General features: G+C 44.7%; 9 protein-coding genes across 9 annotated transcripts; 5 read left to right on the top strand and 4 right to left on the bottom strand.

The window, feature by feature from the left end:
- Window positions 1-395: 395 nt before the first annotated feature.
- On the bottom strand, window positions 396-1,121 carry TGAM01_v205628 (hypothetical protein; the record flags this gene model as incomplete). Its single annotated transcript, XM_018801064.2, has 1 exon — window positions 396-1,121. The coding sequence occupies one exon, from the start codon at window positions 1,119-1,121 to the stop codon at window positions 396-398; it is 726 nt and encodes a 241-aa protein (XP_018665896.1).
- Window positions 1,122-3,932: 2,811 nt separating this feature from the next.
- On the top strand, window positions 3,933-4,965 carry TGAM01_v205627 (hypothetical protein; the record flags this gene model as incomplete). Its single annotated transcript, XM_018801065.1, has 2 exons — window positions 3,933-4,408; window positions 4,467-4,965. The coding sequence occupies 2 exons, from the start codon at window positions 3,933-3,935 to the stop codon at window positions 4,963-4,965; spliced, it is 975 nt and encodes a 324-aa protein (XP_018665897.1).
- Window positions 4,966-5,408: 443 nt separating this feature from the next.
- On the top strand, window positions 5,409-6,121 carry TGAM01_v205626 (hypothetical protein; the record flags this gene model as incomplete). Its single annotated transcript, XM_018801066.1, has 2 exons — window positions 5,409-5,518; window positions 5,584-6,121. The coding sequence occupies 2 exons, from the start codon at window positions 5,409-5,411 to the stop codon at window positions 6,119-6,121; spliced, it is 648 nt and encodes a 215-aa protein (XP_018665898.1).
- Window positions 6,122-9,157: 3,036 nt separating this feature from the next.
- Window positions 9,158-10,237, bottom strand: TGAM01_v205625 (NmrA family protein; the record flags this gene model as incomplete). Its single annotated transcript, XM_018801067.1, has 1 exon — window positions 9,158-10,237. The coding sequence occupies one exon, from the start codon at window positions 10,235-10,237 to the stop codon at window positions 9,158-9,160; it is 1,080 nt and encodes a 359-aa protein (XP_018665899.1).
- A 3,710-nt stretch (window positions 10,238-13,947) lies between these two features.
- TGAM01_v205624 (hypothetical protein) lies at window positions 13,948-16,865 on the top strand (the record flags this gene model as incomplete). Its single annotated transcript, XM_024549673.1, has 2 exons — window positions 13,948-13,970; window positions 14,033-16,865. The coding sequence occupies 2 exons, from the start codon at window positions 13,948-13,950 to the stop codon at window positions 16,863-16,865; spliced, it is 2,856 nt and encodes a 951-aa protein (XP_024405531.1).
- A 405-nt stretch (window positions 16,866-17,270) lies between these two features.
- Window positions 17,271-18,697, bottom strand: TGAM01_v205623 (hypothetical protein; the record flags this gene model as incomplete). The annotated part of the gene is made up of 5 exons (XM_018801069.1): window positions 17,271-17,516; window positions 17,570-17,690; window positions 17,752-17,938; window positions 17,993-18,393; window positions 18,480-18,697. 5 exons carry the CDS (start codon window positions 18,695-18,697, stop codon window positions 17,271-17,273), a joined length of 1,173 nt encoding a protein of 390 aa, XP_018665901.1.
- A 1,148-nt stretch (window positions 18,698-19,845) lies between these two features.
- TGAM01_v205622 (hypothetical protein) lies at window positions 19,846-20,693 on the bottom strand (the record flags this gene model as incomplete). The annotated part of the gene is made up of 2 exons (XM_018801070.1): window positions 19,846-20,348; window positions 20,534-20,693. 2 exons carry the CDS (start codon window positions 20,691-20,693, stop codon window positions 19,846-19,848), a joined length of 663 nt encoding a protein of 220 aa, XP_018665902.1.
- A 518-nt stretch (window positions 20,694-21,211) lies between these two features.
- TGAM01_v205621 (hypothetical protein) lies at window positions 21,212-23,506 on the top strand (the record flags this gene model as incomplete). Its single annotated transcript, XM_024549672.1, has 4 exons — window positions 21,212-21,259; window positions 21,339-21,916; window positions 21,974-22,342; window positions 22,642-23,506. The coding sequence occupies 4 exons, from the start codon at window positions 21,212-21,214 to the stop codon at window positions 23,504-23,506; spliced, it is 1,860 nt and encodes a 619-aa protein (XP_024405530.1).
- Window positions 23,507-24,669: 1,163 nt separating this feature from the next.
- Window positions 24,670-25,320, top strand: TGAM01_v205620 (hypothetical protein; the record flags this gene model as incomplete). The annotated part of the gene is made up of 1 exon (XM_018801072.1): window positions 24,670-25,320. One exon carries the CDS (start codon window positions 24,670-24,672, stop codon window positions 25,318-25,320), a length of 651 nt encoding a protein of 216 aa, XP_018665904.1.
- Between the last annotated feature and the right edge of the window lie 94 nt (window positions 25,321-25,414).

The raw sequence follows: 25,414 nt of genomic DNA, 5'->3' as shown, positions 1-25,414 counted from the left end.
ATTGAGATCATGTGTTTTTTATTTGTAGAGCTTGGGCATCTTGGATTTGGGGCTGTGTAATGTTAATTTCACCTTATCTCGATATGCTTACGTTGAAAATTACTTCACACCACTTGCGTTCGCATCTCAAGCATAATGTTCTCATTGTTCAACCAGCCAAGGAAGCAAACAAAGACACATTGTAAGTGAAACACAACACAGTTAAAGCTATAAGTAGTAAAGTCAAAAGAAGTCTATTAGATTATAAGAAATAGAAGCAATAGAAGCGGAGGAAGGACATCTTATCAAATCTATATCTGGTGCCCCAAAACTCTGAAAGTCATTACAAGGTACAAAAAATCTCACCCTTTAATAATCCTCAACCTGGTCTTGCTATACAGGCTTGGGACTCAACATCATTCTGCAAGAATTCTCCACTTCTTCTCAACCTCCTCCTTATCTCCATCTCCGGGAAGCGCAACTTTGCTACTCCGCGTGAGCCCTCGGTATTTCTCTTCATCAACCTTACCCAGCGTGCTCTCCGACACTTTTCCATCCCCAAACCCGTAAAACTCCTGAAAACACATGAAAATTGGTCTCAGACGGTCCGGATTAACTCGATTAGGATGACCTGGCATTCGAAGGTGTTCCATAATGTGGGTTCGGAGAACCTTGAGCTCAATAGCCACAACCACTCCCTTGAGATCAGGAAAGTCTTCCATCAACGTATGGCTTTTAGCTAGCTCGCATTCCATCTGGACGGGGCACTCTTGAATTCGTGCTGGGCGAACAAGGTCAGACGGTTGTGCGGTGAGTTCAGCCGTGGTCCATTTATCCCTAACATAACGATAGTTCCTTTCGAGCTTTGAAGCTGATACGACCTTTGAGCCAGTTGTAGTAGCCAGTAGGTTGATGTGGCGAGCCATGCTGTCATCTGGGAGATTCACCACACATTGACCCGTTCTGAGGATATTCTGTGGCGTCTTACTCTCGGACGAGAATCCGAGAATGCAACGGTGGCCAAGCCAAAAAACTGATGAAATGGCACAAATATTGTCCGGCCCATCCTCATTTTCAGAGGTGATAAGCACAACTGGTGTTCCATAATAAAGGATTGAAGGAGAGATGATCGAGTGTGCCATTGTAATAGTGGATGAGATGGTGGCTGAAGTTGGAAAAGACTAAATGCAAGTAGTGTTGGAGCTCGAATACAGGCAGTGCTGTGTGTGTTGTTATCCAGAAGATAGAGAACGGTAAGCAGGCGGAAAAAGAAGGTTTATATCTTGACTCAGTCGCGCTGGAAATGATAATGCATGGAGCCGCAATAGTGGAAATTCAGGGCCAATCGTCGCATTGGAAGACTTGCGCGTCTGGCAAAATGCCATTTCCGCGGAAAAGAGGCCGAATTACATGGGTTAATAGCAAAGGCAACATTGCGGTTGAAGCTGATGATAACCTAGCTACTTGCTTCAATGGCCATATTAAAAGCAACGGTCTCCATCCGGAGCCAAGTAGGTCTACCGAATGCGCTATAAAGCCTTCTAAGGTTGTTCCTGAAACGGGCATCCCAATCGATCGCTAGCGACATCAATAGCAACCCCCACCATTGGTTTACACTCATATCCAGAGCAACAGTTTCTATAGCCGAGCAGCTGTCGATCGCGGCAATGCAATCCAATTCTTATCATGTAGCAATATGTAATCGTCATGATCAACTGCGTGGCTCATCTACCCATTTATCTTGATTAATACATTAGCGGGAGACAAGTACTATATATTTCTCTTAAGTATAAGCATGTCTGAACGACAGAGTGAGACTCTTGCGATCGCCGGAAAGCAACGTGCACTCTCTCTCCTCCTTTTGTATCTCCGAGAGGCCACATGAAACTGAAAGCTCTAGCCATTCACATACGACCCAAGGTAGTGGAGAGTTCAGAGTCCCGTCAAATACTTCGCTCGAGTGAATGTCTTCCCATTTTAACATCTCAAGATTTAGATCTGGAGCAACATGATTTGGTGGTTTACCAACCCTGTGCTACCCAGGGTGTTCGCTGCCTTTAAGCCTCCACTATACTTGAAGACGAAGCTAAGGCTGCCACCATTTTTATACTAATAAACGTCGTGCACACATGCATGATAGTAGGACTCTGACATCACTCATGTTCTCACTTTTATAACCTGCGAAGCCATCAGGCTGACACTTACTTCCAGGATGAGGCTACATGTATTTTAGTATCAGCCACCTACTGGCCTCTGGAGTTGGGCGCCACTTTGCTTACCCGTAGGCTCTTGTATAAAAGAAGAGGCATAAGATATTGCACAAGCGATAGGGCTTTCTAGTTCCTATTACTCATGCCTATGCTTACAATCATTACAATCATTGAGTCTTGCTTTTTCTTTAAACTTTTGTCTTATACATCTAGTAGGGAAGAGCAATTGAGAGATGCCGGTTCAAGCGCAAAGGGATCCTTTGACTTTTCACACTTTCGCTATTGTAGGCATCTTGATACTGCCTTAAGTTCAAGTTCTGGATCAGCCAAAAGTATTGAGCTATCTCTTGTCCCTCTCTCCCCAAAATTTTGAGGCACCAGATGAGGCTTGACAAGTGTTGGAAATTACTTTCCGTCATATCGATGACCTCCTTTTGCTGAGCAAAAAGAACCGGAAGATACGACCAGTACCAGCCAGTGGCACTGCGATAAGAAAAGCTGGAAGCTGGCACTACAGAAAACAACTTTTCAATGAAGAATCAAGACTGTTCGTCTCATGCCGTCGAGCAGCCATAGTTCGATCACAGTAATGCACTGAGCTTCGCCTGGGGTAGTCGAAAGTGGCTGGAAGAGAAGATGGTAAACAATTCTCTCACCTACGCCATTTCTTGAAAGAATAAACTTTCTGCAATTACGCGATACGGCAGTTTTGGCGGCAAATTTAGTAATCACGATATCAATTAGCGTTGCCTCTGAAGATTATATTGATGACAGTCCCTGCTCTTTTCCTTTACTCATCAATCTTCTTTAGCCGTCCTGAAGTGGCTTGTAACCAAAGAGGTATCACGTCACTACCAGGAGTAATACCCTGACTTTGTACCATCTATCACTTTCTCAGCTGTTTCTCAACATGAAAATGCCGATACTGGCTCTCTCTCTTCGCAATTGAATGCTTATGCCCTGATGAATTATACTACTTGATTCTGCCCAAGCTGGTATAAGACAGTCGACTGACTTCGAGAAATATTTAAAGCTTACCTTTTGAGGAAGCAAGAAAGCTTGGACGAACCATAATGCCAGGCTGACCTACTCATATACAATATGAAAAGAATGAAATTATTATATTACAAAGAGTAATCAGCATTTCCTGTAAAGAGGAAATACTGGTGAAAATACTACTGAGACTTGAACAGGTAAGCCGACTAATATAATATCAGACGTAATCGAGCATCATGTCCGGCGGCACGGCTAATTACAAACAATTGGAATGAAACGGATGCCTTTAAGCCCTGTCCATTCAAAAGAGAAGACATTGACACCCGCTTGCGTTGAAAAGCCAAAAGAAGACAAGTGCCTGGGAGCTACGTAATCGTTTGTTTCATCTCCCTGTCACTGGCGCCCCTGCATGAGAACAGATTCACAACCACGACGGCATTGCATATACTAAGATACGATTTGTTTTGTGAGGATGTTCTCCTGAGTCGTCCCTATTGGTAATAATACGAAGTCTTCAATGTGTAAGCAGGCTGTCAGCCATGCAGCCTTGTAAACATCTATCTTTGTCATCTTTCCATCTGAAAGTCTACGGGCTACAGACAGAACGAAGTTGTAAGATTGGAAAACGTTGTCAAGTATATCATGGAGGAACCTCCCTGATCAATTTTCTCGGTTTGTCTCGGACCATAAGCTAATAGCCAATTCCTGTTTGAGAACAATTCTACCTATTATTTTCTGAACACAACAATGCTCTTGACCTCCACGGCCTTGATTCTGCTTTCAGCAGCCACCGTGGGCGCTGCGCCGTCGACGACACACGTCACTCACGAACGGCGTAATATCCATAGCCATCGTCATTGGGAGAGACGCAGTCGCCTCGAGCCACACGATGTTATTCCTCTGCGGATCGGCCTGAGCCAACGCAATTTGGATCAAGGTCACGATCTTCTCATGGATTTGTCAGACCCTAATTTAGAGAACTATGGCACACATTGGACGGCAGAGCAGATAACAGAAATGTTTTCACCAACACATGATTCGATTGAAGCGATTAGAGGATGGCTCATAGGCTCGGGTATTTCTGAAGACAGAATCAACCATTCATTGGGATACGAGTGGATTCATTTCGACGCCACAGTCCAAGAGGCAGAAGAACTGCTTCAAACTGAGTACCACGTGTTCGAGCATGGATTGGAGTCTCATAGTACTGTTGCTTGTGATGAGTACGTTTTTCTACCACAGCGATTCTTGGTACAAGGAAATGACTACCAATGCGAAAAGATACAAGGTACCTAGCCATCTTGCGCGACATATTGACTTCGTTTACCCTGGCGTCGCTCTTGCTGGGAGTATGAAGAAGAGATCCACGAAGCGAGATATGCGTACAGAGGATCAAATCGTCACACGGTATGTCCTCGACAAGCGTGCAACTGCTGATCCGTGTGATGACTTGGACCTCATCACACCAGCCTGCATACAACATATTTACAATGTGCCCAAGGGAGACAAGAAAGCTCCTGGAAATTCTCTAGGCATATTCGAAATTGGATCCTGGTATAGCCCAACTGCATTCAAGTCATTCCTAGCCAACTACACAGATATTCCGCCAGAAGTCACACTTTCAAACATTACCATTGACATCTCTGTAACCCATTTTGATCCGGCTGCCGATAACGGCGAAGCAGACCTTGATATCGACATGGCATTGCCATTGATTTACCCCCAGAATATAAAGTGTATCAAGTTGATGACGACTACTACACTACCTTTGGGCAACTAACGTACTTGGGGATGTTTCAGAGCTGGCTGAATGCCATTGACGGCGTAGGTGCATTTTCCATTTATTCACAGCTGCTTACGAGTTCAGAGCCCCTTGAACTGAGGACTACACTGACCAGATATCATAGGCATATTGTAACTATACAGCATTTGGGGAGACAGGAAACGACCCCGAAATCGATCCAACGTATCCCGACAATCACCAGGATCCCAGCAATCCAGATGGGGGACTTCCTCCCGGTTGGTACAGAGGATCTCCCCAATGTGGAACAGCCAAAAGATCGAATGTATTTTCCCTGTCATATGGGTGGAACGAACAAATGCTCCCATATAATTATATGCATAGACAATGCAACGAGTAAGCCTTTTTGAAGATTTTCTCTAATGGTTTGGAAGCGGCATATTCATGCATTCTATGTGTTTAGGTTTATGAAACTATCGCTCATGGGAACTACGATTGTTTCATCTACAGGAGACCATGGCTCGGCCTCAACGAACGCCTCTGATCCTGAACATATTGACTTTTACCACGCCGTCTCGCAATACCCTGCAAAGTGAGCAGCTTCTGACATAACAGAAAAAATTTATATTTTGTGCGCTAACTGCTGAATTTCTGTAGCTGCCCATACCTCCTTACTGTTGGTGCTACGCAACTCCTCCCTGGTCTTGAGGAAGTTGGCTTAAATGTTGGCTGGTTTGCTTCTGCTGGCGGCTTTTCCTGGAACTACTCTCGCCCTGCTTATCAAGATAAGGCTGTTCAAAATTACCTGAACAACCATAAAGACCTCGATCCTAAGCGTTTCAATAGCCAGGGCCGCGGTTTCCCCGATGTCGCCGCCCTGGGATGGAATGTTCTTAGTGTCTTCAGCAATGAATCACAAGTAGTGTCTCAAGGTGGAACCAGCGCATCGGCGCCAATTTTTGCAGCTTTGATCAACCGTATCAACGATGAAAGGCTGTCAGTGGGAAAATCGACAGTGGGCTTTGTGAATCCAGTGCTTTATGAGAACCCGCAGATATTTAATGAAGTGACAAAGGGGAACACATCGATATGTGACTCTGTGGCATTCGAGGCTGCAGAAGGCTGGGACCCAATTACGGGACTGGGTACACCAAACTATCCAAAAATGCTGGATGTATTTATGAGCCTACCATAAGATGGGTAAGAGATTGAATTATGAGCTCTACGGAAACAAGGGAAACGTTACTGCGAATTGCTGCTCTGCATAACTGGTAAATGCAATTTGTAGTTTTCCCACCTGGGTTAAAGATTCTTGAAATATCTCGTGTCATCTTATTACTGACAACTTGCCACTCACATCTTGTTGGGGCGCGGTGTGCAACTCATTGCGGCTCGTTCAGACAAGCCTTTCCTCAGGGGCCACTATTGTCGTTATCATCAATTAGCCCCCCTAGATATGTAAAAGCTTTTGCTGGGAGCTGTCCCTAACGTTCTGGTGCTCTGTCACTGTGCCCAAAGACGCATCTGGGGTTGCGTTGAATAGGCCCCTGTTAGGCTACGATGACCTTTTAGCTTCGTAGTCAATCTACAACTGTCACCGATTCTCGGAATCGTGACTGGACATTCCAATTATTTAATGCGTATGGCTGGGAGGGATCACCTTTGTAGTGAGGGTATGGGGTACGCAAAGTAATAGAATAATGGCGTTGCAATAAAGCTACGTGCATACGTAATTGTATCGTATGTCATTACGCAGAGCTAGGTTAGACTGCTCCCGGTAAAATGGGGATCAAGTTTGCAGGAAGGGATATAACAAATATCTGTACCATTTTTAAATGACTGTTTTAGAAACCTAGTAGAGACCTAGGTGTTACTAAAATGACATCTTGACTTGCCAACTATCAATTTGATTGCTTTAAATTCTCCATCAGCCATGTCCATCTGAACCCTGATACAGTAATACATGCGTTGCATCAACTGTGAATGGACCGACATCCTTCCACCCTTCCGACAGCACGCGATACTGCTCCCTTCTGTAGTATGGCGTGATTGGCTATGACAGTTGCTTATGAATGTATAATAAGTTGTGTTCAATCTCGTATAAATAACGTAGTAGATCTAGAACTAGCAACCAAAATAGCATATCATGCTTTGTGCTTGGCCAAAGTTCGAAAAGGTATCTCCGAAGGTAAACCACTGATCACCAGTGTCTAAAATCTGATTCTGGCAATTATAATCGGAGTATGCATGACAGCGAGTGGATCTAGAAATGGTTCCAGATGCTCGGATAGCATTGAAAGGATAAACAAAACAGTTGCCCCCGCAAGTGGGGACGTAGTTGTGATCCATGAACTCTCCTTCGCCGAACATGACGCATGGTGACGATGGACTTCCATTACAATCTTTGGCTTGTGCAAAGCTAAGAGAAGTCGAAAGAATCGCAAGATAAAAGATCTTCATTATATCGGCTGTAATTATGTTAGATACGTTCTTCTTATCGTAATGAAGTACTCACTGTTGTTCAGTTATGGGATGCTTATTAGTCTGAGATGGTAATATGATGATTATGGCTGTTGTACCTCAAAAAGAAAGAAGCGTATGAAGTGTATTTATATCAACAGATTATAGAAGTAACCAATGGGTGGCTTCGTCAAATATGCCACCCCAAACGTCAATGCCATACCAAAATCCGTATCTTGCATGAAAGACGCCCGTTAACACCAGCGCGTGCTGTACACTGCGCCCGTTGTCAGCAACAACTGTGGAATCTTTAATTCTCTCAGTTTCTTAGATATCTACTTACACATGCAATGCAGTGTTACTCTGAATATGGATTCGGCGGTTCACAGAGCAGTACAAAGGCATTTAAGATTAAGTAATAAGCTTAAAATAGATGAATGCTAAGACTTTGATTGACCTGCTAGCGCTTATACACGGCGTAGATCCACATTCACGAGTCAAACACATAAGCAGACATTATTTGAGGTAAATAAGATGGAATATCAATTGCTCCTTCAGTGCTAGCTGCTAATATTCGAGGCGTAAGAAAGAAGTTAGAAATAGAAATAGACCTAGTCTACAACTTTAACTTGCATCTATCCTTTGTTTGAGTGTATACTATGAACTGTATTGAGTAGCTAATGTTCGAGGACGGCTAAGCTAGCTAGCTATTATTGGCAAATTTTCTTAGGGAATTTTGGAATCAAAACGAGACCTATCTTGGATTAATATGCCAACCAACAACTGCCCCATAATCGAAACACCTTTGCATGTAGCACCGAGGCTAACATTGGTTGTCTTTTTTTAGCCAACTCACAATGAGCTGAGTCGATAAAACCCTGTTTGCAATTTGTTGATGTAGTAATGATATGGCTCCAATTTGAGAATTTTCCAATGCACGAACATAGTACGCCAAAGAAGAGTATCATGCCATGGAGCCTATGAGGGGTATAAAGGTCCGATTGTCATCTTTCAACTCAGCAATTTGGTCTAAGACTGTCAAGGGAGAAATTCCAAAGGTTGTTCCTTGCTGAGTGTGCATGTTGATAAAGCTTTTGCCTTTATAAGTTTGCTCTATTATCTCGGCCACAAAACATCTGGCTCAAATTAGGGAGTAAGGTCGCACACCATTCTTGTTCCGAAAGCACATCAGTACAGGTGCACGTTCCCAAACACTGGAGCTGAAAGTAGGATGCCCATCTTCAGCATTAGCCGATCCAGAGTCACCGTGGCTTCTCTCGCCTCCCGTCCAAGTACTGCCTCAATAGAGCGTTATTGGCGCTCTGTAGAAGCCGCCTACTCATCCTCGTAGCAATGTTCTCTAGACCGCCAGATAGATATAAGTTGTGGAAACAAAGAAGAAAAGCCAGGCTACTGAATCTGTATACTCGAATTAGTGATAGAAAAGGTGCTAATGCTGCGCTACCCACCTGCTTGGACACTTTGTACTGATCGATTATAGGCATATTTATGCGAACACAAAGGCAACGTAAAAGGGGAATAATAGGAAAAAAAAGTCCTCAGCCTGCCATTATATAGTTTTTTATATTATGTAGACTGAAGCCCATATTAATAAACGTCTTAGGCGATACTCATTGCAAGTCATGAGATCGACGTAAGCCCAACGAATGGTAGGTACTGCACGAGTGGCGTAGAGTATAACCTTGGAAATAGACAAGAGTATATACTATTTACTAGTTACTAATCGCTGTTGCTATTGATTGCAAATCTTTCAGTTTTTTCCAATCCTCACTCGCGTGAAAAGCGGCGTCGTATTTTCGGGCTGCACCATCTCCCAAAGACCTTGTTCCCCATAAGCCTGCTTTGCCTTGTCCTGCAGACGGAACCATTCCTCTGCGCTCCTGATCCTGTTTGGGTGTATCTCGTCGAGAAGGTCATAGTCAACCTTCCACAGGTTATGTTTGAAAGCATTCCAGAATCCCGTGAAATTCTGTTTGACCGTCATGGTGCTTGGGTCTTTTGGATCAGCATCCAAGCCCGCTGGCAGGTGAGCAATCCGAGACATCGCTCCACTCTTCCAGTACTCATCCAACGATACATCAATATACTGTGCTTGGTGACCGGTAACACGCTCAAATGCAGACGCCAGTTCGTTGAAGCCAGTTGGTGCAATTGCGGTTATGAGATCCATACCATTGGCACGCTCTGGGTTGTCGAATTGCCAACGGACGTAGTGGCCGCAATCTTCGAGACAGCCCATAGGCATCAGGCCATCACCAAGTGGCACGCGCCAGGTAACAACGCCCTCTTCGACCGTGGGGACCATGGGGGTTGCAAAGTGAACGGTCATGTCCATGTATGGACCAACTGTAAAGAGGCTTGCACCCATTCTATCTTTATTGTCGGCATTCTGGGACAAGATCCACTGTCCGATTCTTCCTTTTCCGTTCATATGCCCAGCGTTGAACTTGGAGTCGTAGCCACCTTGCTTGAGTGCGTAGGGAATGCTGCCATACACGAAGAATTTGATGCCCTCTTCAATGGCAATCTCGTACGCGCGAATAGCCCAAAACATTTCAGCCTTCTCTCCGGTGTTAAAGCCGTCAATATTGACAAACGCTCCATCATAGCCCCTGAAGCCGTTACGAAGAGTTTCCTCGTTTGTCAGCGCCCCTTGGAGCAGTTCCACATTGCCGAGAGCGAGAAGCTTTTTAGCACGGTCAGATGTCGTATCTCGAGTCAATACTCGAACTTGATACTTCTTATCACGAACAAGTGCTTTAACAATAGGAAATCCTTGAACTCCCGTACCTCCAATAACAAATACCTTGGAGACGTGTTGTGAGGCCATGATGAATTATGTGGAGGGTTTGTAGATAAAGAGAGGAGCTTGATAATTTCGAATGATGTACAAATTTTGTATTGTATTTACACGGAGGCATACGCGCAAATATATATGTGTCTCCAATACTATCATAGAGCAACGTGCTACTAGAAATTGAAGCATTGAAAGCTTTTTTGACGATTACTGATCAGCATTTCAACTCATACAAATTATTGCCAAATTCGGCCTTTTCATTCTACAGTTCTGGTTTATTCAGCAATGTTGAGTAATTAAAAAAGACACACATGTACCTGTACTTGACATTCCTCTCTTCCAAATGAGACCTGGCGTGTACCTCAATCTCGAAGATACACGCGTCTCTACTACAAGTCTATGGCATTCACTAATCATTTATTATATCGTAGACGTTCAGTGAAGATCGCTTTAAAGCCACCAATCGAGAGGCTGAAGTTCAAGTACAATACTGCCTATAGAAATCTAGATTGTTTTAAAAGACATTATTAATTACAAAAAGTCACGTAACAGTTCTAATTGCGGTGTAGAAGCAGCCAGTTGCTTTGGCAATTAGTAATGCTGTGTCTCTTGTGACTTCAAATTAATCCGGAGTCACACCCAGCCTTGATCTGTTAGCTGCGATAGGAGATGGAAGATTATGTAGAGTTTCAAAAGACGTGATATCGAACAATTTGTATGAGATAGCATAGCCTTTCAAGAACGCGCCCTCTTTAGCTATCTTCGTAGTTTCATTCCGTGTTCGCTGTTGAGTCTCTCCGCTTGCGGTCTGTAGAGACCAAGACTATTGGATCTTCGAGAAAAGCGGGTTGTCTAAAGATATCCCTCAATTTTGAAACTCTTAGTACGTAAAGTTAAACAACGAAACAACTTTGTAACTTCTTTGGGCGCTGTGTTCAGTGGACATGCTTAGCTGATTTAACGGACCTCATAGGCCGATCTTGCTTCTCGACATGCTATCGCTTGTCGCTCTGATCATGGCTATCCGTAGTTTTTATCTGACAAAAAGTTAAGAATGTATTTAGATTATCTCCATATTGAGCCAGTAGGCAGAAAAAGATGTAGATGCGGGCTATTGGACTCTAACGAATGCCACAGCGAAAGCGGCATAACGGTTACAAAGGTTACCCGCTACCTCACCCACGAGGAGTTAGATTTCAATAGTTGGTAGCAGTAAGCTAACGGCTTAGAAGTGATTATTGAGTTGTTTAATCTACTGTATTTTCAGGGCTTTAGAACAATATACGCGAAATTGGGCGGCGATAAGAGCGTTTTGTAGGTAGGTAGAGAACTCAGCGTGCATGTAGTGGCGCACCGTACAAGCTGAAAGCTGAAAACACTCTCAGGCGCTTAGCTTGTTTCGTTTTCAATCAGACCAATGAGCAAGGATAAGAGAGCTGAAAAGCTCTATTTCCACAGGTACTCATATTCATACTATATATTTTTCTATTTTTTTTTTTTAAAAAAAAGAGCGAGAGGCACCTCGGCATTGCCGATACCCCCATCTTGGCTTTGCTCATTCAGCTATGATGCGTGGTAGCTGACGGCTCAGCTACCATACATAGTCTTAACAAACAAGCGCGCCCTTAAAAATTCGGCCAAAAATTTCGAGCCTCTGCTGTTTTTATGGACATATTTCAGCAACAAATCAAATGATGAGCGATGCGATGTTACGAAACTGTAAAAGCTGCTAGAGGTTCACGGCGGATCCGAAGCACTAAACAGAACACAATTCTTGTTAAATCTCAAAATAAACGGGCCCATCTTCTTTGCATGCTTGGAAAGAAGAGTTATACCTATCAATGTTCTCACAGGCCGTTGAGTTGTCTACTGATGGTGTATTTTCAGCTTGCACAATGTCAAGCTGGCGCTGTACTCATTGGCTAGTCTCTCACTTTCAGCTCATAGTAAAACCCTGGAAAGATTGTCATAATGATTACAAGGAAGTTTCTCGTCCATGCAAGTTATTGTTGAAAGCCATAAGTCGGATTTCCCACATCCTATACGAATAACGATGTCTTTTCTTTCTTCATTTGGCGCAAGGCTATTATTTAACACGGGCGCGTTAAATTGAGCATACAGCGGTGTCCACCATCATTCTGTTCGTCCGCGCTGCTAGAGCCGTACTTTACGGCTTCAATGACTCAATAACATTATGTCTGTCCAAGAACTTCTGTACTCCCAGGTCTTCAACTTTGGCGGCCCAAATCAGGATGGGGTAGACCTTCGAACCGGCTTATACTGGCGCAATTTGGAGCTCTATCAAGCACCAAGCGAAGCACTGAACTGTCCTTCTCTACAACTTTCGCTGCGTTATAATTGTTTGAACTCCCACGACATTGGTTTTGGACAAGGCTGGAAATTCAATCTTCCCTCGTACAGTCGAGCTTCGAACACTCTTATACTGTCCACGGGGGAACATTTTCAAGTCGCAGAGGCAGGAAGTTCAGCAACAGTGGTTGATCAAAAGCTGAAGAACTTTCAGTTCAAGAAGAAAGGCTCTGACTATCATGTGATTCATAAGAGTGGCATAATCGAAGTCTTGTCTCATAACAATAATAAATTTAATGAAGCAGTGCCGATCGAGCTTCATGCTCCCAATGGACGCTCCCTTCAGCTATCTTGGACTCAAGTGGAAGGACAAACACGGCTTCAAACCATTCAACAAAAGTCACGAGTGCTACTTCAGATAGAGTACACGAACTCTAAGACAGAAGTAATACGAGCTCCTGGTACCATTGAGACGAGCACATTGACGCTCATCCAAAATAGGGCCAAACTGCTAGGTCAACTCCTGTTGCCACTAGGAGAAGGTTTTTGGAGTTTTTCTTATAGAAAGCTCGAGAAAGTAACTTGCCTTATCAAAGTGAAAAGTCCAATTGGACTTATTGAAGAAATGGAATACCAGGAAAAGGGCCATAGAATGCCGAGTAAAGGGTCCTATCAATATATACCTTGTGTAATCCAACATACTCTTCGGCCAGGAAATTTGCAGCCGCCCATGGTCACCAAGTATAGCTACTCAGATCAGAATTTTCTTGGTTACAAGGGTGTTCCGGATTGGAGGCAAGGAGAAGATAACTTGTATCGAGCGGGTAATATTTACCAGTACTCAGTCAGTACAAAAACACTCGGCAGGCGACAGACGAAGTATATCTATAACAAATTCCACCTTCTCATCCGCATTCGACAACAAAGAGGCAAAGATCTTCTTACTACAGATATTGAGTATCCTACGTTGAATGATGCTTCGTTTCAACATCAACCTGCTACTTGTCAGTTACCGAGGAAAGTACAGACCACTTACTCGAATGCCGATGGAAGTTCGCGTACGGAAACGAAACAATATACTTATGACGACTGGGGAAATATTGTCCAAAAGACCGAGCCGTCTGGTATTCGGATCGATTGTATGTATTTCCCAGCAGGTGGCGAGAAGAGCTTCTGCCCAGCTGATCCCAACGGGTTTCAACGATATTTAAAAAGCAAAAAGATTACACCGACATCAATAGCCACACCCATATCAGACCTCAAACAAGCTCCCATTCGAAGTATTATATATAACTATTGTGAGCTACCTACTTTAAATAAAGCCATTGTGGGCTATTATGTCGCCGTCCATGAAATGCAAAGGTTGGAAGAGGGCTACCCTTTGATCAGCGTGAGGAATACGTATATGAATGAGAAAGACGAAACAGATCACCATGGGCGGCTCCAACAACAGACTGTACGTTTGAAGGGGAAGTATGAAACGAAATATACCTGGAAATACTCGAATCTATCTGCCAGCCAACTCAAGAAAACCACGCGTATTACCACTTACGATCATCATACTGAGCAAAGCGATACAATACTCTCGACAAACACCGGCTTTGCTCTTTCTCGCACAGACAAAAATGGAATTGAAAGATATACTCAATATGATAAGGTAGGCAGAATAACCCTAGACATGGTATCTCCAGGAAACAAGCCTTACGAGGCGGTCATGAAGAATGAATATACTGTCACAGAAGGGGGACCTGGGTACACTATAACGACAGCAGACTTCCAGGGCCTTCAGACACGCCACCACACAGATGGTTTGGGAAGAATATGTCGTGTTGAGAGACAAGATGATTCTGTTGGAGCACTTGGACCTTTCCGCGTTATTCAAGAGCGAAAGTATAATGGACTCGGGCAGTGTGTAGTGGTAAACAGCATTGACTGGCTAAAAGAAGGCGATAAAAGTATCGAACATCGCAACGAACGAAGATTGGAATATGATGACTGGGATTGCCTCTGCAGAATGACTGATAGTAGTGGTACGGTCATTTTAGCAAAAACGAATCCCGTGTCTATGACTCATGTCGAGGGTATTCAAGGCGAAGGTCAAACTAAAACCGAGTTCAATGATTTTGGCGCTGTCTCACGAAAGGTCTTCTTGAAAAGCGATGGCAACGCATATAAGAAAGTTGACTATACCTATGATGGGCTGGGACGCCTCGTTGAAGAGACGAACAACCCTAAAAATACCACGACATATCAGCTGGACGGCTTTGGCCGGCTAGTTGAGACTACTTATCCAACTGGTCGCAAAATCTCCATTCAATACGCGGCTCATAGCATGTCTGTCTTGCCAGTATCAACCAAAATTGGCGATTATACTATGGGCACTCAATCCTTTGACGGATCAAGCCGAATAACGAGCCTAACTTTGGGCACCAATACCACTAGAATGACTTATAATGGAAATGAGCCAAGCCCAGCTACCGTTCGGACAGCTCAGGGGGATAAGTTGGAAATGAGCTATGATCCTGCTCTAAATTACGCTGTTACCAGCGTGAAAAGTAAAGATGAGCTGGAGTCATACCACTATGACCGAAGATCATCAGCTTTATTGGCCCTTAGAGGCTCGTCCGTCGCCGAAGTACGAGAGTATTTACCATCCGGTCTCTTGGCAAAAGAGAAAACCCAAATTGACCGCAAGAAACAATTCTCAACACAGTCTACGTATTCAATGGCGGGCAAGCTAAGAACTTACACAGATGTGCATGGTCAAAAGCTGGAAATCCAGTACGACCAATTTGGCCGTCCAAAGCAGGTGATGCAAGGAGACTCTAGGACCACATTCGCCTATGATAAGAGCAACCGCTTGTCTGAGAGATGTTGCTTTGATGATGTGAAGAAACAAAGCCTAAAAATGAATCTCAAATATGATGAGTTTGGCAGAGAAATTGGGCGAATCATCTATACAGGAAATGCATTGCTCTACCAGTTAACACAGGATTTTAACAACATGAACCTTCTCACAAATCGCATTCTACAAAGCGGCAAAGATGAGTTGCTGAGGGAAGAGAGTTTTGAGTACGATCAGCAGTGCCGCTTAATCGATTACAAGTATCGGGGAGCACAGCCAATGATGGACGAAGCAGGGCAAAAGATTTCAAGACAGCAGTTCAGCTTTGACAAGTATGACAATCTAGAAAGGATTGTGAATACTTTTGAGGACCGATCTCAAAACACCCGCAGCTACTTTTATAATCCCGAAAATCCAACCCAATTGATCAAGATAACTAATACGCATAAGAAGTATGCGACCGAAGTTGCTTTGGCGTATAATAGAAACGGGTGTTTGGTACGAGATGAACGAGGCCGCAAGCTCAATTACGATGCTAAAGGTCGTTTGAGTATGGTATCTGATGCTAAGGATAAGGTATTGAGCCAATATTATTACGATGCGAGCGGCAAACTAGTTTGCCAAAAAGCAGGCTTACTGAACACTTATCTCCACTACCGGGGTAACAGCCTTGTCGCTATCACGAGCGGAGATCAGAAAATAAGTTTCTTGTCTGATGGTAAAACGTGCTGGGGTCAAATAACAACGAAAAAAATTGGGAGCTCTCAGATACGCCTCTGGGCTACAGATAGCCATCAGTCAATCTTGGCATGGTTTGATACGCGGAAATCGAATAGTATCAAGCAGCAACAGTACATGCCTTACGGATATGGCACATCAGACTCTGTCGGCTTTAACGGCCAGTGGAAAGATCCTATAACTGGCTGGTACCATCTTGGCAATGGATGCCGCGTATACAATCCCGTATTAATGCGCTTCCACAGCCCAGATCAACGGAGTCCGTTTCTCCCTGGAGAGATCAACCCTTATGCTTACTGTTTAAACGATCCTGTCAACCATGTCAATCTCACCGGGCATAGCGGCATCTTTGGCACGGATGACTCGGGAAGAATCAACAGCTTTCTGTCGCAGCCGCTAGGCCCCTTGCAAGTAACGTTTAAAGAAGGCCCTCATCTAAATGGTCTTGGAGGACAACCGCCGTGGACAAGCCAGGTTGCTTCTTTTGATTCAATCAATGGCGTACCAGGTCTCCAAGGGTTCATGACTCACGGCGACGACAGTGGTAGGCTGCTTGGATGGAGAAATACGGTCCAGAACGGTGCGACCGTAGAAGGATTCTGGGAAGATACTGCAAAGAACGTGGCGCAAGATACTATCTTGCCAACAGTACGATATAACATAGACCACCAAGCCGGATTTTCCCCGCAACAAGTAGGGAAGCCAATCTACCTGTTCTCATGCAACGGCGCCGATCCAATACCATTGGCGGGCAGCATTTGGCTATAATAGGACAAAGAGTCGCTAATGCGCTCAATCGAAATGTAATTGCTATCCACGGCGAGCTAAACCTTCTCCCCGAGTTTAGCTCAGCAAACATAGACACGATCCATAAGAAATCAGAGACCGATGGGTAGTGTATGGGTATGATGGGATGCGGATATTTCAGCCTCGAAACGGATAAGCGGGTGATATGGGAGAAGTCTGTTGCAGTCTTCAAGTAAACTATAAGCAAAGAGAAAACTGTCTCTAAAGAGTGCATACGTGGAATGTTGAATTTAATCATCTTCGTTTCATGCTAAATATTATATAATTCTCGTTACAACTCGTTAATACTATTATCGCTGCCCAAACTTTTGATAGAATCCAGCGCAAGGAGTAAAGCAATGTCACAAACCAGTCCGTTGTCCAACACTAAATTCGCGGCTTCCACACCTGTTGGAGAAATTCTTCCACATCGGCAAGCAGAATCTCAGGCTTTTCCATGGCAGCAAAATGGCCGCCACTCTCGTGCTGACGATAGAACTCCAGAGTTCCAGTTGTCTTAGCCCAAGCCTGGGGGATTGGTGCAAGCTCCTTCGGGAAGAATGAGTATCCAAAAGGCTTTTTGATGTACCACTCAGGATTCTCATGAGCTCCAATAAGTCCGGGGGTAAACAGCTATTGATCTGGTAAGAGACCGTTTCACTTTTGCTCGGAGAAAGCATGCTTACCTGTCGGTATGGGTAGATGGATCTCGGGAATGTCTCAGTCAGCCAGTAAAGCGTAACCGAAGACAAAATCTCGTCCATTGGAGGATTCTCGTCTGTCCAAGCGAGAAATTTTTCGCCAATCCTAAGATAGTCATCTCATTAGCCGCGTGAAAATTGGATTGACTTCACTCGATGGAACTTACCATGCAAGAAGCGCAATCGGGTTTGAAGCGAGCACAAGTCCAATTGTGCTGGGCTTGGTTGCATGCTGGAGAGCATATGACGAGCCAAATGCTTTAAATGTACTGGATCGCTCCAAGCCTTGCTTCTCAATTTCGCTAATGTCGCTATCCTTGACACCTTCTGGCTCAGGCATAATACAGAAATTGACTGCGCTGGATGTTAGTATCGCGCACTCTTAACTCAGCTTATCTCTCAACTTACTATGAACGGCCTTTACCGTGTCAAAAGTTGCAGCTAGGACACGTGAAATCTTGCTGCCAATATCGCCTCCTTGTACAGCGTAACCACTGCCAAATCCCAGCTCAATCATCAATGAGTTCATAATACTTGCAATGTTCTGAAGCTGAAAATCTCTTGCGAGTGGTGGTGGAGAAGAAAAGGCGTAGCCAGGCAAAGAAGGGACAATAATATGATACGGAAGCGTCTCGGGAGTGTATCTCTCAGTCAAGATACGCAAAATAGAGTAGAATTCCAAAAAGTTGCCTGGCCACCCATGCAGGCAGAGCAGCGGGATCGCATCCGATTTTTGGGAGAACAGGGCGACAAAATGAATGTTGAAAACATCGCCGTTCTCTTTGATAGGCTGAGTGAAGTTGGGAAAGCTATTAATATGTTTTTCGCAGGCACGCCTTTACGTAGTTCATTAGTTGTGAACTGACTCAATCTCAGTTGTCTTATGGTTGCTTACCAGTCCCATTTCAGCCACTCTTCTTTGGCTTGAACCAACCAGTCGCGGCTAATGCCGAACCGGCCATCAGTTAATTCGTTTTCATACGTCTTTGGGCCAATTTTCGACAACTCTAAAAGCTTTCGGAAGTCGCTGAGTTGCTCTTCTGGAATTGCCACAGTAAAGGGAGTCGGAGTTGACTTCCTACTGTTTGGGAGGGTTGCAAAGCTAGAAGACATTTTAATGAGCAAATGGTTGTCGCTTTCCTTGGTAGTTGTTCCTAATCTCTGGGTTGATGTTGTGTTGTTGTGAAAGACGTTGAGAAGGCTGTTGAGAAGGCTGTTGAATGAATTTTTGGGTTTTCATGAGTTGAATCATCGGGTTGAATCATCGGTGCTTTATACTTTACGAATGATAACATTTTTCTTCCTATCTTGTATTCTTCAACTCCACGATAAGTTTAATCGCCCGTGTATACAGCGGGATGCAAGCATGTCCGCCCCATAATGTCATACCTCGCCCAATTTAGCCAAATTTGGCATTTCTGGCGATCCCGCCTTGTGGTAAAAGCGAAGCTGTTACTGTATACTTAAAAACTATGGTGGGATATGCGCTAAGCTACAGCGGGGATCGCACTCAAACGTGAGGGGCTATCAAAGTATTACTTAAGCCTATTCGAGGAGCTCTTTAAGCTGGTAAGCATCGAGATAAGATGTCTTGCCGAGGGATAAGTGGCTAGATGCTCTTTGCATTCCGCTGCTAGGTAGAGATCCTCGGGCGTCGGCTGTCAGGCCGTCAGCTTCGGTGGGAGTCAGCGGGCTAGCCATTTGCAGTAGGTTTGAATCCATTCCATTATGGGAAAATGCTCGTTGGTATTCAGCAATATACCGAATTCGGAAATATTGCCCGCTAGATCCAAATCATTCCATGCCTTTTTCATTGGAAGAGATACGTTGACGTCACTACATGGCCATAAAAGAGTCCTCAAGAAGGGCAAAGATTCCAAATCGACAGACTACAGCACTGCTGTATCTTGAAGCTTGGCCCGAAAAAGGGCAAGTCAGCCTTGCTTAGTATTGAGGGCATGGTAGCACGGCACGAGAAGTTTAAGATATCAACAATTTTATAACATATTTCAATTGTTTTTAGAAGAAGGATGCATCATATAAAGTATTGTATTCATCAAACGTTCACACAGTACCTAGTGGATGATATATGGAATATGATACAAAAATAAAGTCAAATTGCTGTTAATAATAGCTCGCTAAGTCGAAAAGAAAAATGAACAAAAGAAACAAAAAGATCCCCGTGCCCAATAGTCCGTATAATAGTTTACAAGCTCTCTAACCGCTAACTCTAGAGCAACAAGTCTCTTGAAACCCGTTCATTAGTCGCTGAACTCGCGCTTCTTTGGGTTCTTGGGTCTTGAGCTGAGTCGCATTGCTTCATTTTCCTTCTCAAGCATTGTGACCCTTTCGCGAAGGCTCTGAAGAGAGCGCATAACGTCGCCATGTCCGCTACTTGGTAGTTTACCATGCTCCGAGGCAGGTGATGGCTGGTCCAAATCGGATTTATCGCTCGTCTTCTCGGAGCCAGCACTGTTGGAAGTCTCTCGAACCGGCCTGACTTGTTCAAACTTGACTGAAGTCATCTGCACAGCCTCATTCATAGCTTTTGGATGAGTCGGGTTCAGTTTCTCATTTTCAAACGATGGAGGATGAGTGTGCCAGCCTCTCTTAACGCATGCGTCGCAATAAAAATCCTTTTTCCTCTCCGATAGCTCCGGAACGCATGTTTGGTGGTATGATCGGCAACAGGCTTCGCAATCTAGTAAGATGCTGCCTGGCTTGCGGCAAGTATAGCACAGCGGGTTGTGTGGTGAGCCGCTTTCTACAAATTGTCAGTCGTTCAGATTCCCATTAACACGTAGTCATAGCTATGATAGCTTTTGGCATCAAACTGCTGTTGAAAGAGCGAATGGCTATTACAAATCAGGAACATCGTACTGGGGATATTCGAAACTGCATAGTCTCATCTACTCGCCGTAAAAATGAAAAAGAAATGATGACACTCACTCTTCCATGCATGGTATATTATTCTCTGTTCATTCATTGTCAGTTGTTTTCCTGGCGATGCGTAAGTGGCGATTCTATAACCAGCGATGATGGGATATTTGTTTGTCTCTGAGGCTGATGTGCGCCGTCTTTTGGCGAGAGAGTGGGAGGATTCCGCCATGGCGCTTTCCTGGCAGTAAATGGCAACGAGAGATTAAAAATTCACTGTTAGAATGTGGTATTATGACATGAATAAGGCAGCGGCGTTTGTTGCAGTAATAATGGGCAGGATCAATATCATGGAGAGGCAAATGAAAGAATGGGAGGATGTACGGCTGGCTTAGCAGCATTTGCCGAAAGGAGAAAGGACGGGATATTTAACCCAAAGAAGCAACGTCATCCTCCCGATATTAGCCCGCCCAGCCTTCCGAGAGTGATTGATGAGACTAGATGAAAGTAAATTGCCCGTTTGCTTTTGCTGCCCTCATGTGACATCAATGAAACTACTACATGTCCTCTCAATCCATAACCTAATTCAAGGGTCGATTTCTTGCCTCAACGGGTAACATCCTCCATTGCCAGTCGCCAACAACACTCCCGAGTCCCCAACTGTTCGTATTACCTGAGCCAGGCGGACATAGTATACGGAGTAGGACTGAGTGATACATCCATACATACGCACATTTGCTGCGAACGGCAATGTCCCCCGGATCAGCCTGCCAACGATGCAGGAAGCGGCACATCAAAGTACGTGCCTCTCGTGTCTATGATTTCCTTGGTGGTCTTGCCGCCGTCGTGGACAATACTCTAATTGATAGCACATCAGTGTGATGGTACACGACCCAGTTGCAAGCAGTGCGTGTCTGCAAAACATGAATGTCCCGGATACAATGAAGACTGGAAATTTATCAACAATGGGTCCAAACTGCCTCACAAGAGACAGAAAAGGCAATCTTCTCGATCCACAAAGATACAGCCCGCCAATGAATACGCTGATACGACTGAATATACCTCCACGATACAGGAAGATTCTATCATAGAATCTCGCCATAGCAGCTCATCGTTGCCAATCCAACGGACAGAATCTTTGGATATCTCTCCCTTGGACTTTCCTAAAGCATCAGAAACTGCGTTGCAGAACTTGGATCCGTCCATATCATTACCAGTGGACTTTCACTTCGATCTCGGCGGCAACAACAATGTTCACGAAGCAGGTGTGGGCAATCTACCCGCCAACTTCCAAACCTCCGGACCAGCTCCGGAGACATCTCCGGGATTGCTCTCTTCTAATTCAAATAGCGAGTTTGAATTGGGGCTTGCTGCCCTAGCCTCGGAGTTTATGCTCGAGAGCGAGCAAGAGATTGTTTTCCTTCTTCGGCATTATGTTGACAACTTGGCCCCGTGGTATGTCTCCACTTTAGTATCGTTACTTACCTTTGGCCCCCTTTTAACCAGGAACAGGCTAGGCATTTTCGACGAGAAATGTTTCTTTCAGACTCGCATCCCTCGCCTCGTTGGGACCAACCCTGCCTTGAAGTATGCAGTAGCAGCGCTTTCAGCTAAGCATCTGAGTCATGTGGCTGGCTTTCGAGCCACGAACTGCGGCTTACGGAGCACGTTGGCCTTGACAGAAATGTATCCCAGCGCAGGTCACGTCGACTGGGCATTCAAAGCTGCCAACTACTATCATCGAGCAAGCTCTCAGCAGCAGTCACAACTCTACGATGCGATTGGCAATACGTCGCCAGGTGTTTTAGATGTGGCAACGACAAGCAGTGCTATCTTGACCGTTTATGAATTGATTGACTCGAACTACGATGAATTCCACACGTGAGTATCCATCTCCTCCGTGTTGTTTGAAGAGCTCCATTTACTTCACCAATGTCGTTGATGGAAGTATATCAAGAAAAAGTTATCCAGTACCCCTATTCTATTATCCGGCACCTGAGCTACTGCTACTGTTGCTATGGACGCTACTGTTGTTACTGTCGCTATCAATGCTATGGTACTAGTACAAATGAAGTGCTGGATAATGAAATCGGGGTGCTGGATAACGCTTCCCTATATCAAACAAGATCAAAATCCGGTCACAAGTAAACAAAATGAACAAAGCTAACAGCGGCCTTTAGACGGATACACGATGTAAAGAGTAAGCTAGCGAGATATCCGAACGAGACGTCTACTTCTACGACAAAATCCTACTTTCCGCCTTTCAAACAACCTCTGAATCCCGCTGCTCTAGCCAGCTATTGGCTCTGCATGCCCCTCGACCTCCTTAATTCATACGATCAAAAACGCATACCAATACTTAACTTTGACACTTCCTATGGCAATGTCGGGAATAATGACGATGCCTTTGGCGCTGAATTCACGTCCATGTCTAGGACACCCTGGGTGCGACTATTCTCTCTAATAACAAACATCATCGACCAGTTTACGACAACCCCCAGCAGTGGGGATCGCGCCATGAAAACCACTGAGCGCAATAGCTGGTTCTATCTTTGGGGTGCTTTAGATAATTGGCACTCTCAGCTGGATGCCAACTTTGAACCATACTCTCATTACACGCTTTCCAGTCACCTAACACTCCCACAAGGCCCTCAAGAGCCAGTCTTCGACGAAATTCTCTTTCCAACACAGGTATCTGCGGCCACTCTTTCGTATTACCATTTCGCCCGCGTCCTTTTACTTCTTGCCAAACCGATCGATCAATCAAACCCCCTCACGCTACTGAAAGACTACCGAGAAAGACTGGTAGATATAAGAGATAATTGTGTAAAAATATGCGGGATTGCGGCTGGCCGGCCAGGCGGCGCTGCTCGAATTCACTCCGTACAGCCGCTCATCTTGGCAGGGCAATGCTTGGAAGATCCACGGGAGCGAAGGTCTGTAGTACAGCTGCTACAGGACGTTGAGTCTGACACGGGATGGCCAACCGCGGCTCAGGTCGGACGACTTCAGGAAGAATGGTATGGTAGTATTCCACAGAGCTAAACTCGGTATCAGCAATAGCGACGATGGCAGTAGTGATGGTACCAATGATTAGTAATGATAACAACGATTCTAGCAATAGCAGCAATAGCAGCTACGTTAAGAAGAAGAGAGGAGAGGGCCATGATTCGGGATTAGGCGATGTATGTCGTTTATGTGCGATGGCATGCAATAGGGCCACAAGAGGCAGTAGTAGAGTGGCAGCCAAGCGGACCTGAAAGGTGAGGCGTGACGAGATTTATGGAGACGAAATTGCTGGTATGGAACATAAAATCCTCGACGCCCTTACAGCTTGGGAATATATCTGTGTTAATTTAGCGTTTTGTTTGAGGAGACGGGCGGCCAAACGCGGCCCAGGTTGGAAGGCTTCAGGAAGAATGGCATGGTAAAGGGAAATATTATTCAGCACCCTAGCTGTGGCTTAACAAATAACGAGGTAGTCAGTAACAATAATGAAGAGACAGCATGGTATGCTGGCCCTCACACTTAGAAGCTTCCCCGGTCCAATTATCGCAGATGCTCTCTACTTCTGTGATATTAGGGCGCTCAAAGTATTTGGCAAAGAAGTTGAAGATTTGAAGATATTCTTGATTACTAGCTTACCAATCACAAAATATTGCGCTTACAGCAGTGTGCAGAATTGTTCAGGTTTTGTGACCATGATTCTTACCTTGCTATGTGTATAACAACGAGTGACCGCCCACTCTCCGCAATTTCTTACCGCATCCTATTTCGCTTGCTTACGAAATTGTAGAGGCTTAGCTAAATTACCATAAGACTGTTACGAAAAAGCGCGAGCAGTGGGTACCGGCAGCAGCAAAACTTCGTCCTATGCGCCGCAAATTCTTGCCGGAGTTGCTAGCGCCAGCCCGGCAACTCAAGACTATGTCCGCCACAGTGAAAACTCCACAATGTTAGTCCACTTTCACTGACGGTTTCTCCGCGTTGTTTGCAAATAGTTGCCAAAGACTATTGCATGTCGTAAAGAAGCGAATAGGTGTTGATAGAATGAGCGAGAAGCAAGTATCTAGGTAGCTCGTCCAAATGTATATAAGTTGCTGTTAATTCCTTAACTCAGCAGGAAACTCAATAAGAGCCACTCTTAATTTTGCGTGCTCACTTTTCTCAACCTCAATTTCAGAATTTGACAACAGTAGCGTTATACAATGAAGTTATATATTGCCTATGATACTTGTTCACGAGCTGCTCAGCTTGTTGCTAACGAACTTGGCATTGAACATGAGCTCGTCCACTTTGACGTCTTTGGCAAGAGTACATCCAACGGGGAAGACTTTGCTCAAATCAACCCTCTACTTTACGTACCTGTTCTGCAACTTGACAACGAAGATCGCGACATAATATCTGAAACAATCATCATCTGTTCATATTTGGCCGATCAGCGCCCAGGATCTGGCATGCTCCCGCCACCCGGTACTCTGCACCGTGCAAAGGCCGACCAGTTCCTTGTTCAGCTCGCAACTGAGATCGCGCAGAAGCACATCCCACTCATGCGCAAATTGATGACCGAGCAAGGCGTCCGTTTCAACTCCGACAAGCTGCTGAGAGCATACCAACTCTTGGAAGACCAACTCGCAGATGGTCGTTCTTATTTGTGTGGCGAAAATCTCACCGTAGCCGATGCATATGTATGGGGCACTCTTTGGAACAGTCGCTCTGGCGTGGATATTAGCCATCTCAAAAAACTGGCTGCGTGGAAACTGCTTATCGACGCTCGTCCCGCTGCTATCAAGACGCTCGAGGAGGAGGCTGAGATTTTGGCGATTCACAAAGCTCAAATTGAGGCCAGCAGGGATTAAGTGGACAAGAAGTACTTGTATGCGACTCACGACTCGTGAAATACAATATTATTATTCTTTTCTTAAAAAGGAAGACTCAGAGATACGCAAATCG

The sequence above is a fragment of the Trichoderma gamsii genome (genome assembly GCF_001481775.2).
Source record: "Trichoderma gamsii strain T6085 chromosome Unknown Scaffold_18.2, whole genome shotgun sequence".
Classification (NCBI taxonomy): domain Eukaryota; kingdom Fungi; phylum Ascomycota; class Sordariomycetes; order Hypocreales; family Hypocreaceae; genus Trichoderma; species Trichoderma gamsii.
This window is presented reverse-complemented; position numbering and strand designations above follow the sequence as displayed.